Below are 15515 nucleotides of genomic sequence, written 5' to 3' on the forward strand. Positions count from 1 at the left end.
ACAACCAATAGGCGTGGAGTCCGTAGCGCGGCGGCGCGGACGGGCGGGCAGCAGCACCAATCAAAGCGCGGTATCGGCCCCGAGGAGGCGGGCCTTGGCTTCACGGCCTCTACGAGTGCCGCGGAGGGACATGCGGTGCCGCCGTGCGGGCCGAGCAGCGCGGCTGGAAGGGGGGGGGTGGGGTGGTGTGTGAAAACGGCTTGTGGTGGGGAATGGGGGCTCCCCAGGGGCTTCTCACGCGCCCGATGGCCCTCAGGGAGAGCCCAGCCACCCCCCACCCTGGCTCCCAGAGCTCCCGAGGGGTGTGGGTGGGCTGAGACCATGCACAGCTCAGTGCATGGATGAGCACGCCCAGAGCGGGCAGAGGGACGGCGCAGCCCAGGATGAGGCAGCACGCCGGTGCCCGGCGGCGAAGGAGGAGGCGGCACAGCGCTGTCTCTACCGTTTATTCGTTGTTAGGCTATTTGGTACATGGGGTGCACATGGCGAACACAACACAGGCGCCCCAAGGGCGGCAGCGACCAGGACTGCGAAGCTACGGCAGGGCAGGGGCACCCCCAGGCCTCCCCTCCTGCCCCCCACGCGGCCGGGCCTCCCCCCCTCAACAGCCTGGCCAGAGCCCCCCACCAAAGGGGCACCCGGGTGGCTCCCTTCAGGGGCCAGGTAACCCAGGCCCCCCACTTCATCTGCGGACACGGCGGCGTGGGGCCGGCCCGCGGGGCGCATTCCCCTTCCCCTCCCCGCGTGGCGGCTCCCCTGGGTGGCTGGGGTGGAAGCGGGGTGTGAGCAGTGGCGGGGAGGGGGCCGGGGCCGGTGGGGTGCCCGGCCAGGGCTCAGTAGGCGTGGTTGGCCACGTAGAGGGACTGCCCGGCGGCCCCCGAGTCGTCCCCGCTGCCCTCGTACTTGCCCAGCGCAGCCAGCCCGTTCACCTGCGGGGAAAAGAAATGTCAGTGGCCCCACTGGGGTACAGCCCTCGGGGTCCCCCAGCCCCTGGGGACACAGCCTTCAGGGTCTCCCTAGATCATGGGGACACGGTTCTTGGCGTCCCCTGTACCCCTGCAACAACACAGCCCTTGGCACCCCCCTCCCATGGGGACAGAGCCCTCGGTGTCCCCCATCTCACTGGACACAACCCTTGGTGTTCCACATCACGCCACGGGACATGGCTTTTGGCACCTCTCTTCCCACAGGGACACAGTTCTCAATGTCCCATGTCACCCTCAGGGCATGGCCCATCCCACAGGGACCTGGCCCTTGGCATTCCCCATTTCCCTGTGGGGACACAGCCCTCACTGTCCCCCATGGAGACAGTACTCTGTCCCCTCCATGGGGACCATGGTCCTTGGCATCCCTCGTCCTGTGGGGCACAGCCCTTGGTGTCTCCTGTCACCCCACGGGACATGGCCCTCGGCATCCCCCACCCCAAGGGGCACAGTCATCAGTGTGCCTGCTCCCATGGGGACAGAGCCCTCAGTGTCCCCACCAACCCATGGGACACAGCCCTCAGGACCCCTCCCTTGCGGGAGCCATCCCCATCACCTCTGCGCGCTTGACGAACTCCTCAGTGGCGGCGGTGGCGTTGTCCCGCTGCCCGCGCCAGGCGCTGAGCGCCGACGCCTGCAGCGCCCGCCCATAGGAGAAGGTGAGGGCCCATGGCCGCATCAGCGGGCACGTGTTGATGGCGTTGAGGTTGATGGAAGCCTCCTCCTCACTCTGTCCCCCAGACAGGAAGGTGACACCTGCAGAGAGCAAGGTTATGGCACCGGAAGGTCCACAGGGCATCCCCCTCCTGGTCCCCGCCACGTCCTGGTGCTGGTACCTGGCACGGCTGGGGGTACGGTGCGACGCAGGGCAGTGACAGTGGCCATGGCGATCTCCTCAGGGCTGTACTTGGTGGGGCAGGAGTGCCCGGGGGTCACCATGTTGGGCTTCAGCAGGGTCCCCTCCAGGTAGACGTGGTGGTCGCTCAGTGCCTTGTAGACAGCTGCCAGCACCTGGGGAGGACAGGCAGCGTGGAGTCCCCCGGCATGGCACGGCACAGCACGGCACGGTGCCCGCCCTGCTGCCCACCCCACCACTCACCTTCTCCGTCACATACTGGCACCGCTTAAGGTCGTGCTCACCATCAGGCAGGATCTCTGGCTCCACGATGGGCACGATGCCATTCTGCAAACACCAGGCAGATGTCACCACGGGGATGTCCCTGGGCATCGCCCTGGCCCCATGGCAATGTGGGCCAATGCCTGGACCTAGGGGGTGATGCTCCACCCCAAAGTTCAATGTCCTCCCTTGCCAGTGATGCCCATCCCAGTGGGGTGATGCCTGGCCCCATGAGGTGATGCCCAGCCCCATGGGGTGATGCCCAACCTGGGAAGGTCAATTCTTGGCCCCATGGAGCAATGCCCGTGTTTGTGGGGTGATGCCCAGCCCCATAGATTGATGCCTGGCCCTATGGGTGATACCCACCCCACGGAGAAATGCCTGGTCCTGGGGCTCAATGTCTGGTCCCAGGGGTCAATGCCCATCCACGTGAGGTGTTACCCAGCCCATGCCCTGATGCCCAGCCCCATGGGGTGATACCCAGGCACGGGGGAAATGCTGAGCCCCATGGATCTGTGTCCATCCCTGTGGGGCAATACCTGGCCTCTTCAGTCAACAACCATCCTGTGGGTCAGTGCCCACCCCATGGGGCGATGCCCAGCCACAGACACGTACCTGCTGGCAGATGCTGGCGTAGCGGGCCAGGACGTTGGCGTTCTCCATGATGGCGAGCGCGGAGGGGGTGTTGTCACTGATTTTCAGCACGCAGCGCCACTTGGCAAAGTCGGCCCCATCCTTCTTGTACTGGGCACAGCGCTCCGACAGCCCATCCAGACCTGCCAGGCAGCGTGTCAGCCCCGCAGCCCCAGACTGCACAGCCCCCCCCGCCTCTACTCACTGCACCTACCCTGTGTGGTGGTCTCGCCATCTGTTCCTGCCAGCGGCACGACACCCTTATCCACCTACGGTGAGAAGGGGAGGGTGGTGCTGAGCCCCACCAGCACCCTCCGAGCACCCTCAGCACCCCACAAACCCAACGAACACCCTTCACACCTTGATGCCCACAACGATGCCCTTGTCCTTGATCATCTGGACGAAGGGGGTGCCATCGTCAGCCTTCTGGTACATGGTCTCGTGGAAGAAGATGACGCCCCCGATGCATTTCTTCACCCGGCTGTCGGCGCTGAAGAGGATCTGGCGGTACAGCCGGCGGTTCTCCTCCGTGTTTTCCACCCCGATCTGGTTGAGGCGCTTCGCCATGCTCCCTGCGGGCACCCGGCACCCTCGTCACCCTCAGGCGTGGGGAAAATGGGTGGCGGGACAGATCCCCCCCCTGCACTGACCTACGGACTCATCAGCGGCCAGGATGCCCTTGCCCGGGGCCACGATGCGCAGCGCGATGTCCGACAGCTCCTTCTTCTGCTCGGCCGTCAGCGCGGGGTATTGGTGCGTCATGGTGGCTGCGAGCAGACGGTGGCTGAGTCACACACCGGCGGGGCGGCCCACCCATCCGCCACGCACCCAGATCCTGGGGTGATCGGGGACCCCCCCGGCGCTGGAACCCCTGGACCTGCCGGTCAACGGGGCGGGCGCGTTGCATAAGCAGGCAGCTGCCCTCACCTCGGGACGGGCAGGGCCTCGTGGAGGATGCCGGGGAGCTCCCAGCCATTTTGCTGCCTGCTCGCCCGCCCCCAGCCCAGCCATCTTGAGGGAGCGCAGCTCCGCGGGGGGCCGGGGCAGGGCCCGGGGGGATGGAGATACCCCGGGGCCGGGGATACCCCGAGGGGGAGGTCCACGGGGGATGGCGATAGCCCGGGGATTGGGAATACCGGGGGGAAGGAAATACCCCGGGTACGGCGGTACCTGGGGAGGGAGAGACCCCGGGGGCGGCACTACCCGGGACTGGGGGTACCCGGGGTTTGCGGTATCCGGGGGATGGCGATAGCCCGGGGATAGCGCCGTCGCGGGGTCGGTGATGCCCCGGGAGCCGGTGCTCCCCCCCGGGGCAGCGATCCCCCGGCCGGCACTGCCCGGGCTCGGGCTGCGCCAGCTTAGGGGGTATCTCCAGGCTCCCCCCACCCACCCAACACCCCCATGCCCGGGGCTCCCTCTGTCCCGGAGCCCCCCCACCCCTGCCCGACCCCCGGGATGCCGGCGGCGCCGCCACGGAGACACCCCGGAGCCTCGGTGGGGCTGCCGGCTCCCGCCGTCGGGGTCCCTCGGCTGCACCCCCGGCTGCCTCCCCCCCCCCCCAATCCTCTCGCCTCCGGCCTCCCGGCTCCCCCTTACCGTGCAGGGCGGGCGGCGGCGGGCGCGGACTGCGGGCTGTGCGCTCCGGCCCCGCGGTAAATGGGGCTGCGGTGCCGCAGAGCTACGTGACCGGCGGGGCGGCACCCGGCAGGACCAGCCCCCCCGGACCGCTCCGCCCCCCCCGCCGCCGTCGCACGCACACCGCCCCCCCGCACCCCCCCTGTCCCGCGCCGGCGACAACCCCTGCCGCCGGTGGGGTCCCCAGAGCCATAACCCCGGGGTGGGGGACCCCGCTGTGCCACCCCCTTGCAACCCCCTGCTGCTGGTGGGGACCCCTCTATGCCCCCCTCCCCGGTCAGGGACCCAGCTGAGTCACCCCCTATCATGGGCAGGGACCCCCATGCCACCCAGGCACCCCACTGTGCCACCCGCTGTTGCTGCTGGAGACCCCTCTGTGCCCCCCACCTTGCTGTGCCCTTCTTGGTTATGGGTAGGGACTTTCCCTGCCCCCCCCCATCCTTACCACCGCCGGGGACCCCACTGTCCCCCCCTATTACCAGTGCCAGCTACAGGCAGGGACCTTCCCCTCATCACCTTTGGGCCAGGGACCCCCCTGTGCCACCCCCAGGCTGGGGATCACCATGCCACCCCCACTGTTGCTGTGCCACTTCTGCTAGCAGGAACCAAGCCCCAACAGCACAGAGCTCCAGGCCCCTGGGACAGGGTGGGGGCTCCCGCAGCGAGACCAGCCCCCCCCGAAAAGCTGCCTGCAGCCGGCGCAGGGACAATAGCAGTGTCCCTGCTCACCCCACGGGGCTGGCTGCCAGGGCCGTGTTCTGCTGAATCCCTGCCCTAAAAGGAGGGCTCAGCCACCCCGCAGGGCCCTAATCCAGGGAGGGAACGCATCTCCCCCCACATCCCAGAGCCTGGGGCCCCCACTGCCCACCTCACATCTTGGGGGGCCATATCCAACCCCCTGCCAGCAGGGTTACGGCCATAGCAGGGAGGGAAGCGATGCCAGGGAGCAGCAAATGCTGCTTCCCCATGAGCCACCCACACACCCAGTAAATAGAGGTGCAAACCCTAAACACCTCCATTTCCTGGGTGCGGGGGTAAATAAAGTTGCTGGCACCCCAGGGTGTCACAACACCCATCCCGCACAGGGTGACAGGGCTGCAGCAGAGGGCAGGGGAAGGTGATCCCCCCCCGCGGGCAGAAGAAACAGGCCATTAAAAACCAGAACACTTGTTTGAACGCAGCTATTTTGGGCCATGCCAGGGGAGGGAGGTGCTGCATGGCCCCCACGGCAGCGGGGAGCATCCTTGGGGTCGGGAACACCGGGAGGGGGATCCCACAGGAGATGCCCTAGCAGGGAAGGAGGGAGGTGAAGCTGGAGCTGTGCTGGGAGCAGGGGAGCCCCTGAGGGATGTCCCCCCCTCCATGCAGCAGCGGGGGGCCAAGGGAGAGCTGGGAGCAGGAGCTGGCAGAACTCCCAGCGCCTGGCAGGATGCTGCATGCCAGAGCCACGCTGGGAGGGGGAACCATCCCCACACACCAGGCGTGTAGCCCACAGCCCTGTGATGGGGGTGCAGGATCTGGCCCTCGATACCCTCCCCAGCGGGACACAGGAGGGGAGCACAGAGAAAATCTAGGGCAGGAGGAGCAGCAGCTCCGTGAGGGAAGCTAGGTCAGCCCAGGCATGCTGGCTGCTGCCGGCGGCGTAGGGTGGAAGCCTTGTTGAGAGAAGCGCTGGCTGGGGGGGTCTGTACCCCCCGCCAAGAAGGAGAGGCCCTGGGGGGGGGGGGCAGGGAACTGTGCCCGTAGCCCTGGGACAGAGCAGAAACAGCCAGTGCAGGCTGGACAAGTTGTCCCCACCCAGGGCACCGGGAGCTTCCTGCATCCACGCACCAGGAAGGGTAAAAGCCAACAAAACTTTATTCAATAAACCATTACAACATTAAGAGGAGGAAGGTTTCACGCTACGGGCTAGAGCGGCTCAGCAGCTTCCTTACTGCCAGAGGCTGGCTTCTGGCCCAAGTACCGCAGCAGGCTGTGGAACTCTTGGCAGCCCGCTGCCAGGTCAGGGACGGCCAACAGGACCTGGGGACAGCAGCAGCGTTAGTGACAGTGTTTGGGATGAGGGTTGCTGCAGTCACAGCAAGGGTAAGAGCGAAGAACCACAAACCTCACCTCTTTCATCTTCTCCTGCATCTCCTCGTGGGTCCTCAGCACTTTCTGGGTATGATGGAGCCTCATCTCCAGCCCTTGGACCTGCAGTGGGAGATGCCTGTCAGGAGTCTGCCCCAAAATTGGGCAGGGAGTGGCCCAGGAGGGAGAGGGGACTAGAGTCAGGGCAGCCCCTCGGGCTTCCCCATACCTGCTCCCGGTACTTGTCAGAGAGCAAAAGATTCTCATCCTCTTTCTCCAGGAGCATCAGCCGCAGTTTGTCCACCTGCAAAAAGAGTGAGTGCCGCTGAGAGATCATTGTGGGGCAAAAGCCCTGGGGTGGGGGGCTCATCCCTGGCATCCCGCTGATTCCCTACTCGAGGAACAAGGTCTGGAGAGGTCCCCTGTCTAGGGAGGGGTGGTGACAGAAGTTGCCCTCAGCCCCAGCAGCCCCCCAGCCTCACCTCCTGCCGCAGCAGGACTCGCTCCTGGATGTAGGCAGTGTCCACCTTGGGCTCCTGCCCCCGCATCTCCTCCCACAGCACCTTGGCCTCCGTTTCAGCACGCTGGAGCGAGCGCTTGAGCTGGGAGACCTCTCCATTCAGCCTCTGCAGGGGGAAAGGAGATGCTGAGAGGGGTCCTGTGGCCGGCAGCACCCAGGCGTGCAGCCCAGCCAGGCCCCCATCACAAACCGTGACTTCCCCACTCTTGTCGATGAGTTGCAGCATCCTCTCTTCCTGCTGTTTCACCACGTCCTGCAGCTCCTTCTCGTTCTGGGGGTTGGGGCGGGGGGGGAAGAAACAGTGTCAGGCAGTGCCTGGCCCTGGCCAACCCCAGCATCCTGGGGGGGAGCAGACTTTCTCATGTTCGAGAAGATCAGATGAGCCAGGAGCACCCACGGGGCATCACCAGAGCCGGTCACCCAGATTTCTCCGTGTCCTAGATCAGCACCCGTCCCAGTTCGGCTCTGCCCTGGGGTGAGTGCTGGCCCACTTCTGGCACCAGCTCACCTCTAGCTTGCCCCTCAACGCCTTGTTCAACTTAGCGATGGTGGCAGCCTGGGCATCCATCTTCTCCTGGCTCTCGGCTGTCACCGTCTCCAGACGGAGCTGCAGGTCAGAGCTGGGAGAGGACAGCAATGCTGAGCAGGTGGGAATCGCAGCCAAGCGTGGTGCCAGCTACCAAACCCCCTCCTGAGCATCCCACCAGCCCTGTGGTGGGAGAGGCAAACCCACCAGCCCAGCCAGCTGGAAAAAGGCCTTCTAGCCATGACAGGAGAGGCCTAATCGAGGGCTGGGGCAAGAGACAGACCCCAGACAGGCTGCCCACAGGAGAGGCCATGCCCAGGAGAGCGGTGCCTGTACCCAGCCCTCGACACAAGCCCCTGCTGAACTCACATCTCCGTCTGCAGTGCCTTGAACTTGCTCTGCTCCAGATCCTCAATGCGGGAGCTCAGCATGGTGAGGTTGGAGACTGTGGCTCTCAGCTCCTTCACGCTCTCCAGCAGACCATCCTCAGGCTCTGTGGGGAGGGCACGGAGGGAATGTCAGCCCCAGGGAACACGGAGCCAAGCAGGAAGGCATGCCTGCTCATTCCCCCCGTGCAGGGAGCCCTGCAGCTTTAGAGCAGGGTCCAGGGCAGGGTGACAGCCCCAGTACCTATTGGCTTTGGTGTAGAGGGAAGTTTGTCCTTGGTAAATGCACTCCCACCTCCGGTGGCTTCATCAGCATCTGCAAGAGTAGAGGACAGAGGCGCTGTGCCCAGGCCTGGTGCTGCAGGGAGCACGATCAGAGCTCACTCACACACCCATCCACCCCAGGGAGGGTCAGAGTAGACCCCGGTCGCTCGCAGGAGCTGTGACTAAACCCAGAGTTGCCACAAGGGAACAACGGGGGGATCCACAAGGAAGGGCATGGGAATGCCACTGGGATCTCCTTGTCCAGCACCAGTGCACCTCCCCAGCATGGGAGGGAGCGATCCCCATCCCCATACAGGGACCCCCCAGCACCCCGATAGCGGGTGCCAGCTCACCTTTCCCCAACACCGCTTTCAGGACACTGCCCACGAAGGAGTCCCCAGCACGGTACGGTGTGCGGCATGCCAGCGTGCGGCAGGCAGGGGTCCAGGCAGGGCGGGGTGTCTGCCAGCCCGGTGTCCGCGGAGCCGGGGTCCAGGCTCTGCTTCTCGATGGAGCATCGTCATCCTTCAGAGGGGAGGGAGAGCACAGCTTGTGACAGCTCTGCACCGCCCCGGCAATCGGGGGGTGTCTTGAAGCCACTCCATGGAGAGCCACAGGTGTCTGATCCCCTTGTCCTTGTCCCCACGGCAGGGCTCCTACCTCCTCTTGCAGAGCGGCCCTGAGACAGTCGGCAAGCTCCTGCAGCCGCATCTTGCTCTCAGCAATGTCTGCAGAGCTCCAGGAGACTTTGTCCCTCTTGAGCTGCAAGTCAAGGAGCTCGGCCTTGGTGGTCTCCAGCTCCTTGCTGAGAGTAGCCTCCTCTTCCCTGTGGGATGGCATCAGCCTCAGTGGGAGCCGCGTTCCCCCTTCTCGGCAATGGGATGGAGACATTTCCCACACCTGCCTCCCACCATGACCCAGGGGCGGTGCAAACCCCACAGATTTAGGCAGCTTCCCCCAAGATGGGGTCTGCTGGGCTTCCCCACAGCCTCTTCCACCTGCCTGGGCAACCACGCTTGGCTGGGACAGAGCCGTGTCCCTCTGTGTGTCCCCCAACCCTCAAGAAGGGCTCTATTTCCCAAAAATAGAGGGGTTCAAGCAGAAGTGGTGAACAGGGTCGGTACCGTAGGCGCTGCTGGGAATCCATAAGCTCCTGGTACTGCTGGCTGAGCTCCTGCAGGGTGTCCAGCGTGAGCTTCAGCCTGGCCTCCACCTCCAGCAACTGCATGCGGGACATGTGGTTCTCCTGATTGAGGAACTATAAGAGGGTGGGGGGACATGGCTGTGAGTGCCCAGACAGAGACCCAAGGGGGCTCATTAAGATCAATTAGGGGCAATTTTACCCCCAGCAGACCAACCCCCTGGTGACCAGCAGTTTACCAGGAACATAGGACAGGCTGGGGGACAGCACCATGCCTGCAGGCAGGGGAAAATTATCCCAGAGAGCTGCCCGTCCCCCTCCCTGGGAATTGCCGCCGGGCAGGATGGAGAGCTGCGCTACGTGCGGGATGTCAACTACCCTCACCTCGCTCACCCCCCGCTGCCCCGAGGGAGTGCTAATCCCGCGCCTGGCCGTCTGCCAGCATTCCCGTGAGGCCATGGTGGGGGCTGGCATCGCGTGACAGCGCAGGCAGGGTCAGGCAGCTCCTACCTCCCGGCATTCGGTCACCTCCCGCAGCTCCTGGCACAGCCCATCCCGCTCCTGCTCCACGTTGGCCAGATTTGTCATCAGGGAGCTCAGGTCTGCGAGGAGCAGAGCCGTCAGCGCGGGGCGGGGGGGACGGGGGCAGTTGGGGACAGGGGGAGCTCCAGCCCCCGTGTCACCCACCCCTACCTGTGCTGAGGCGTGAGTTGGCCACCGTCAGCTGCTCCAGCTGAGCCAGCGTGTCCTGCAGAGCCACCGAGGTCTCCTCCAGCTTGCAGGACGCCTGCAGAGACATGGTGCCCTCCAGGCTTTGCTTTGGGCAGCTCTTCCCCATGGGGTGCCCCAAGTCACCTCATGCTTGGGGTCAGCCAGGCTGCAATGGAGCATCCCAGACACCCCCAGGCACCACCCTACCTCCTCCTTGGCTTGAAGAGCTTCATCCACTCGCTGCCTCATGGCATCCCGCTCCTCCAGGCAGCTCCGCAGCTTGCCGGGCACTTTCTCCAGCACGGCCTGGCACCGGGACACCAGAGCCCTGACCTGCTCCCGCTGTGAGGGGAGGTGACATCAGGCAGAGCTTAGCAAGGCACTGCCAGCCTTGGAGCCCACAGGCACAAAGCCAAGCGGCGCCAGCCTGCACCGCGCTGGGAGGGAGGCAAGGGGCTGAGCCCGCCACTGGCCCCCACCGGGACACCACTCACGTCCTCATCCAGAGCTCTCCTTTCCTTCTCCAGATTTTCAAAGGTGCTGTCTATGAATTCCCGGAAATGCTGAGCCTCGGCGGCCAGGGATGCCTATGGAGCAGCAGAAACGGGTCAGCGCTGCCGTGGTGAAAGAGCCACATTCAATGGTGGAGGGAGGCGAGCGTCAACCCCGAGGCCGGATTTGTGGCAACTTCCCAGTAGCAGCACCAAGAAACCTCTGGTGGGCCCAAACCCATCGCAGACTGTGGCTCAGAGCATCACCCAAGCTCAGGACATGGGGGTGCCCTTCCAGCCTCCTGGGGACCCAGGTGGGAGGCAGCTGGAAGCGCCCACCCGCTCAGTACCTGCTGGTTGATGGCATCCACCAGCAGCACGCGCAGCTCCCGCTGGGAGGCCAGGCTCTGGTCACGGGCACTGATCTGGGCGCTGGCATGGGTGCGGAAGGCCTCCAGGAAGCGATCTCCCTGCCGAAGAAAGGGTGCTGCTCCGGGCACGTGCCGCACGAGGGGCAACTTCCAGGAGCCATCCCCGCACGCTGCTGCAGCCCAGGGCTCCCGCTCCCAGCGGGACACAGCCCGAGCCAAAAATTCATCCAGAGAGCTTCTGCCACCCCGGGCGGCCACAAGCGTTTCTGGCTTTCCAGGGCCACATCAGGCTTTTCCCCTGGGACCTTCACACCCCAGAGACAGGCAGAGAATGCAGGGTGCCCCATCAAAGGCATGGGGACAGCAGAGTGTGCCCTAACCGCCCCACCAGCCACACTCCTACCTCCTCCTTGGCTCGGAGGGCTTCATCCGCTCGCTGCCTCATGGCATCCCGCTCCTCCAGACAGCTCCGCAGCTTGCCGGGCACTTTCTCCAGCACAGCTTGGCACCGGAACACCAGAGCTCTTGCCTGTTCCCGCTGCGAGAGGAGATGTGCTGGGAGGCACCAGCTATAGCCGTTGGCTGCCGTGTGTGCCAGCAGCAGCAGCGTCTCCCGAAACCTGGGGAAAAAGGGGCGGCCAGCCCGGCTGCGCAGAGACTCACCTCCTGGGCAAGGACTCCCTGCTCATCCTGCAATCTCTGAAAGGCAGCATCCACGAGGCTCCGAAACAGGAGGCACTGCCTGCTCCAGGCGCTCTGGGGAAGGGACAAGGGCACCAGCGCTCAGGCAGTGCTGCCAGAGCCGGCACAGGCAGCGCCGGGCACATGTGTGCCCTGCCCGGCTGAGACCTGGCACACTCATCGCATGCCAGCCAGCCCAGACGCACCATCCCCGCTGCAGCCAGCCCCAGCTCCCGCTGAAGGTCCTGCTCTGCTCCCCGCTGCCGCTGCAGAACCTCCATCTTCCTCCGTAGCTCAAGGTAGAGGTTGTGGTAGATCTCCTCCTCCTAAGGACATGCCAGCAGAGCAGAAGGGGCTTCACACCAGCCCCATTCCACCCCGGGGTCCGGCGAGAGCCGGTTAGCCACGACACCTCCCATCCTCCCCCTGCGTGTGCCAGGAATGTTTCCCTGCACAAAGGGTTCAAATCCAGCAAACTCAGCGGGTCGAGCCAGGCGTGATAACGCGGCTGGAGCAGCGCCGGGCGCGTGATGCCGTGCACCGTGCCACAGCAACCCCGCTTTACTTCCGCTCCACCAGGCCACAGTCCAGGCAGGGCCACCATGCCGCCAGCAGCACGTAGGCACTGTCATGGCACCAAGGCCACCCCTGTGAGGACTCATACCCCTCTGGGGTGGGTGACGTCTGTCTGCGTGAGCGCGTCCCTCTGTTCAGCCGGCCCCACGCGGGGCAGCAGGTGCTGGCTCTCCTGCCAGTCGCGCAGCTGGAGCGAGAGGGCTTCAATGATGATGAGGGTGCTCTCCAGCCGTCCTTCCAGCTCTGCCCGCGGCAGAGACTTCAGCTGCTCCCGGGAACAGCTGGGGACAGAGAGAGGGCTTGGGGCAGGGACGGCTCGTGGGTGCCACAGCCCCGTCCAGGGGGGAGGCACGTCCCCACACTTACTGCCAGAGCAGGGAGTCCGTTTCGGCAGCGCTGTCCTTGGCGCAGCGGGGGCTGCCTGCAGATGTGTTCATGCTCCTCTCCCGCAGGTCCTGGGGGGTCATGAAGGTGCCAGCGACCGCTGTGGACACGGGGGTGATGCTGGTGCTGGCGACCGCCGTGGACACGGGGGTGACACTGGTGCTGGCGACCGCCGTGGGCACGGGGGTGACACTGGTGCCGGCGACCGCCGTGGGCACGGGGGTGACACTGGTGCCGGCGACCGCCGTGGGCACGGGCAGGGGCAGGCTGTGCCGCAGGGACTCCAGCAGAGATGAGGCATTGAGGGTTTTCTCCAGCCACACCAGCGGCAACACCCAGGATATGGCACCCGGGGCCACCTCGGGCGAGGGGATAGGGGTGGTCGCTGTCTCCAGCCCAGCAGTCTCTGACCTACTTGCCTCGATGGGTGAGAGTCCAGGGGGGCCCTGCTCTGGGGGAGCAGGGGCTGGGGACTCGGCTCCCTCAGGAGTGCCTTGGCAAGGTAGAGAACCAGCACTTCCGTCTACAACCGGGGGCTCAGAGGCCACAGGGCTGCAGGAGAGGTCGGCGGGTGCCGCTCGCCACCCACGGAAGGGAGCTTCCTGCGGGGTGGAGCTGGTGCCAGGGGGCCCTGGAGTGCAGGAGGCCAGGCTGGCACTGCCACTGGGCCCAAGGGTGCAGAGTGCTAGAGTGGTGCTGCCTGAGGAGTTTGGGGTGAAAGGCACTGAGCTGAGGATGCTGGAGGGTCCCGGGGTGGTGGTGCTGGGGGGCTCCGGGGTACACAACCCTGGCATGGGGCTGCACAGGGGGGCCAGCACGGTGCTACTGGGGGGCTCCAGGATGCTGGGCCCCAGAACGGGGCTGAACAAGAGGGGTGGCACAGTGCTGCTGGGCCCCAGGATGGTGCTGCTGGGGGGCTCCAGGGTGCTGGGCCCCAGAACGGGCATGGTGCTTCTGGGGGGCTCCGGGGTGCTGGGCCCTGGGACGGGCACAGTGCTGCTGGGGGGCTCCGGGGTGCTGGGCCCCGGGACGGGCACGGTGCTGCTGGGGGGCTCCGGGGTGCTGGGCCCCGGGATGGGCACGGTGCTGCTGGGGGGCTCCGGGGTGCCTGGCCCCGGGACGGGCACGGTGCTGCTGGGGGGCTCCGGGGTGCTGGGCCCCGGGACGGGCACGGTGCTGCTGGGGGGCTCCGGGGTGCCTGGCCCCGGGACGGGACTGTCAGGGGACTCTGGGGTGGTGCTGCTGGGGGACCCTGAGGTACAAGGCACTGGGGTGGTGCTGCTGGGGGGGTGCAGGGTAGCACTGCGGAGGGGGTGCAGGGTAGCACTGCGGGGGGCTCCTGGGATGCAGGGCATCGAGGTGAAGCTGCTGGAGGGCTCCTGGGTACAGGACACTGGATTGGTGCCATCATGGTCCTACAGGACATTTGGGGGGGTGAGGGGGTCAGAGCTGCCCTGCCCTTCTCCCCAGCATCCCACAGAATCACCTAGGCTGGAAAAGACCTTGAAGATCCTCCAGTCCAATCATGAACCTCACACTGACCGTTCCCAACTCCACCAGATCCCTCAGTGCTGTGTGAACCCGACTCTTCAACCCCTCCAGGGATGGGGACTCCCCCCCTGCCCTGGGCAGCCCATTCCAACACCCAACAACCCCTTCTGCAAAGAAATCCTTCCTAAGAGCCAGTCTGACCCTGCCCTGGCGCAGCTTGAGGCCATTCCCTCTTGTCCTGGCGCTTGTTCCTTGGCTCAAGAGACTCATCCCCCCTCTCTGCACCCTCCTTTCAGGGAGTTGCAGAGGGCCATGAGGTCTCCCCTCAGCCTCCTCTTCTCCAGACTAAACCCCCCCAGTTCCCTCAGCCGCTCCCCATCAGACCTGTGCTCCAGACCCTGCACCAGCTCCGTTGCCCTTCTCTGGACACGCTAGAGTCATTCAATGGCCTTTTTGGAGTGAGGGGCCCAAAACTGAACCCAGTAATCAAGTACAGGGGTAAGATCCCTTCCCTGTCCCTGCTGGCCACGCTAGTGCTGATACAGGCCAGGATGCCATTGGCCTTCTTGGCCACCTGGGCACACTGCTGGCTCCTGTTCAGCCAGCTGTCAATCAACCCCCCCAGGTCCCTCTCTGACTGGCAGCTCTCCAGCCACTCCTCCCCAGGCCTGTAGCGCTGCTGGGGGTTGTTGTGGCCCAAGCGCAGCACCCGGCATTTGGCCTTAGTGAAACTCCCCCAGTTGGCCTCAGCCCATCGCTCCAGCCTGGCCAGGCCTCCCTGCAGAGCCTCCCCACCCTCGAGCAGATCAACACTCCCACCCAACTGGGTGTCCTCTGCAAACTGACTGAGGGTGCCCTCGATCCGCTCGTCTAGGTCATCAATAAAGGTGTTAAAAGATGTATATCCCATAACCGTTTGCCCCAGTCTCCGCATTTCCCCCACCCCAGTAGATACACCCTGTCCTCCCACTGCCCCGGTCCCCCACCGCAGTGTCCCCAGACCCGGCACCTCCCAGCGTCCCTTTCCGTTCCCCTGCCCCCGGGCTCCCCGCACCCACCTTGAGCCGCAGGCGGCGGAGCAGCGGGGTGAGGCTGGTGCGATCGGCGCCCGGCTGCAGCCGCAGGTCCTGCAGCGGGGTGCGCCGGGGCCGCTGCCGCGCCTGGGGAGGAGGGGGGGGCACCGGGGTCACCGCCGGCGTCACCGGCACCACACACCCCCCTTACACACACATATATATATACACACACACCGGGAGCGCACCGGATCCACCGCCCCCAGCCACCCCCGGGCTCTCCCCGCCGCCCCACCGGCTGCCCAAGGCGGTGCCCCCTCCCTCCCTCCCGCACTCACGGCGGGGCTCTGGCCGCCCCGCATGGCCGCGCTCCGGGCCCGCTCCAACCGCTCCCCGCGCGCCGCCGCCGCCGCTCGCTTGAAAACGCCGCGCCGCTCTGATTGGCTGCTCCGCGCGGCACGTGACTCCACGTTAGAGGCGGGGCTCGCCGCGGCGGTGGGCGGGGCTACGGGCGAGGCCACG

The 15515-nt window shown here is 65.8% G+C and overlaps 2 protein-coding genes across 2 annotated transcripts; both read right to left on the bottom strand.

Annotated features, from left to right (window-relative positions):
• Positions 1-429: 429 nt before the first annotated feature.
• Positions 430-4480, bottom strand: ALDOC (aldolase, fructose-bisphosphate C). Its single transcript, XM_074845151.1, has 9 exons — positions 4330-4480; positions 3384-3500; positions 3094-3305; positions 2948-3002; positions 2716-2876; positions 2083-2166; positions 1820-1994; positions 1540-1739; positions 430-929 (listed from the first exon to the last, which is right to left on the bottom strand). The coding sequence occupies exons 2-9, from the start codon at positions 3493-3495 to the stop codon at positions 834-836; spliced, it is 1095 nt and encodes a 364-aa protein (XP_074701252.1). The 5' UTR covers positions 3496-3500; positions 4330-4480; the 3' UTR covers positions 430-833.
• A 1727-nt stretch (positions 4481-6207) lies between these two features.
• Positions 6208-15412, bottom strand: SPAG5 (sperm associated antigen 5). The gene is made up of 22 exons (XM_074845804.1): positions 15039-15412; positions 12472-13904; positions 12194-12386; positions 11736-11855; positions 11512-11604; positions 11252-11386; positions 10828-10947; positions 10481-10573; positions 10194-10328; positions 9969-10062; positions 9786-9877; positions 9259-9392; positions 8795-8960; positions 8488-8659; positions 8115-8186; positions 7854-7977; positions 7467-7578; positions 7149-7229; positions 6921-7064; positions 6668-6742; positions 6481-6561; positions 6208-6390 (listed from the first exon to the last, which is right to left on the bottom strand). Exons 2-22 carry the CDS (start codon positions 13842-13844, stop codon positions 6277-6279), a joined length of 3723 nt encoding a protein of 1240 aa, XP_074701905.1. The 5' UTR covers positions 13845-13904; positions 15039-15412; the 3' UTR covers positions 6208-6276.
• Between the last annotated feature and the right edge of the window lie 103 nt (positions 15413-15515).

This window comes from Strix aluco, chromosome 19 (assembly GCF_031877795.1).
Source record: "Strix aluco isolate bStrAlu1 chromosome 19, bStrAlu1.hap1, whole genome shotgun sequence".
NCBI lineage: Eukaryota > Metazoa > Chordata > Aves > Strigiformes > Strigidae > Strix > Strix aluco.

Excerpts from the sequence above, each read along its gene's own strand:
- ALDOC (XM_074845151.1), bottom strand. The coding sequence starts at position 3,495 with ATGACGCACCAATACCCCGCGCTGACGGCCGAGCAGAAGAAGGAGCTG. Across the intron at positions 2,877-2,947 it reads TGGCGAGACCACCACACAGG|GTCTGGATGGGCTGTCGGAG; the intron begins GTAGGTGCAGTG and ends GCTGCCTGGCAG. Across the intron at positions 1,740-1,819 it reads CGTACCCCCAGCCGTGCCAG|GTGTCACCTTCCTGTCTGGG; the intron begins GTACCAGCACCA and ends TGCTCTCTGCAG.
- SPAG5 (XM_074845804.1), bottom strand. The coding sequence starts at position 13,844 with ATGCCCTGCATCCCAGGAGCCCCCCGCAGTGCTACCCTGCACCCCCTC. Across the intron at positions 8,660-8,794 it reads GGGCCGCTCTGCAAGAGGAG|GATGACGATGCTCCATCGAG; the intron begins GTAGGAGCCCTG and ends TCCCCTCTGAAG. Across the intron at positions 7,230-7,466 it reads CGTTGAGGGGCAAGCTAGAG|AACGAGAAGGAGCTGCAGGA; the intron begins GTGAGCTGGTGC and ends CCCAACCCCCAG.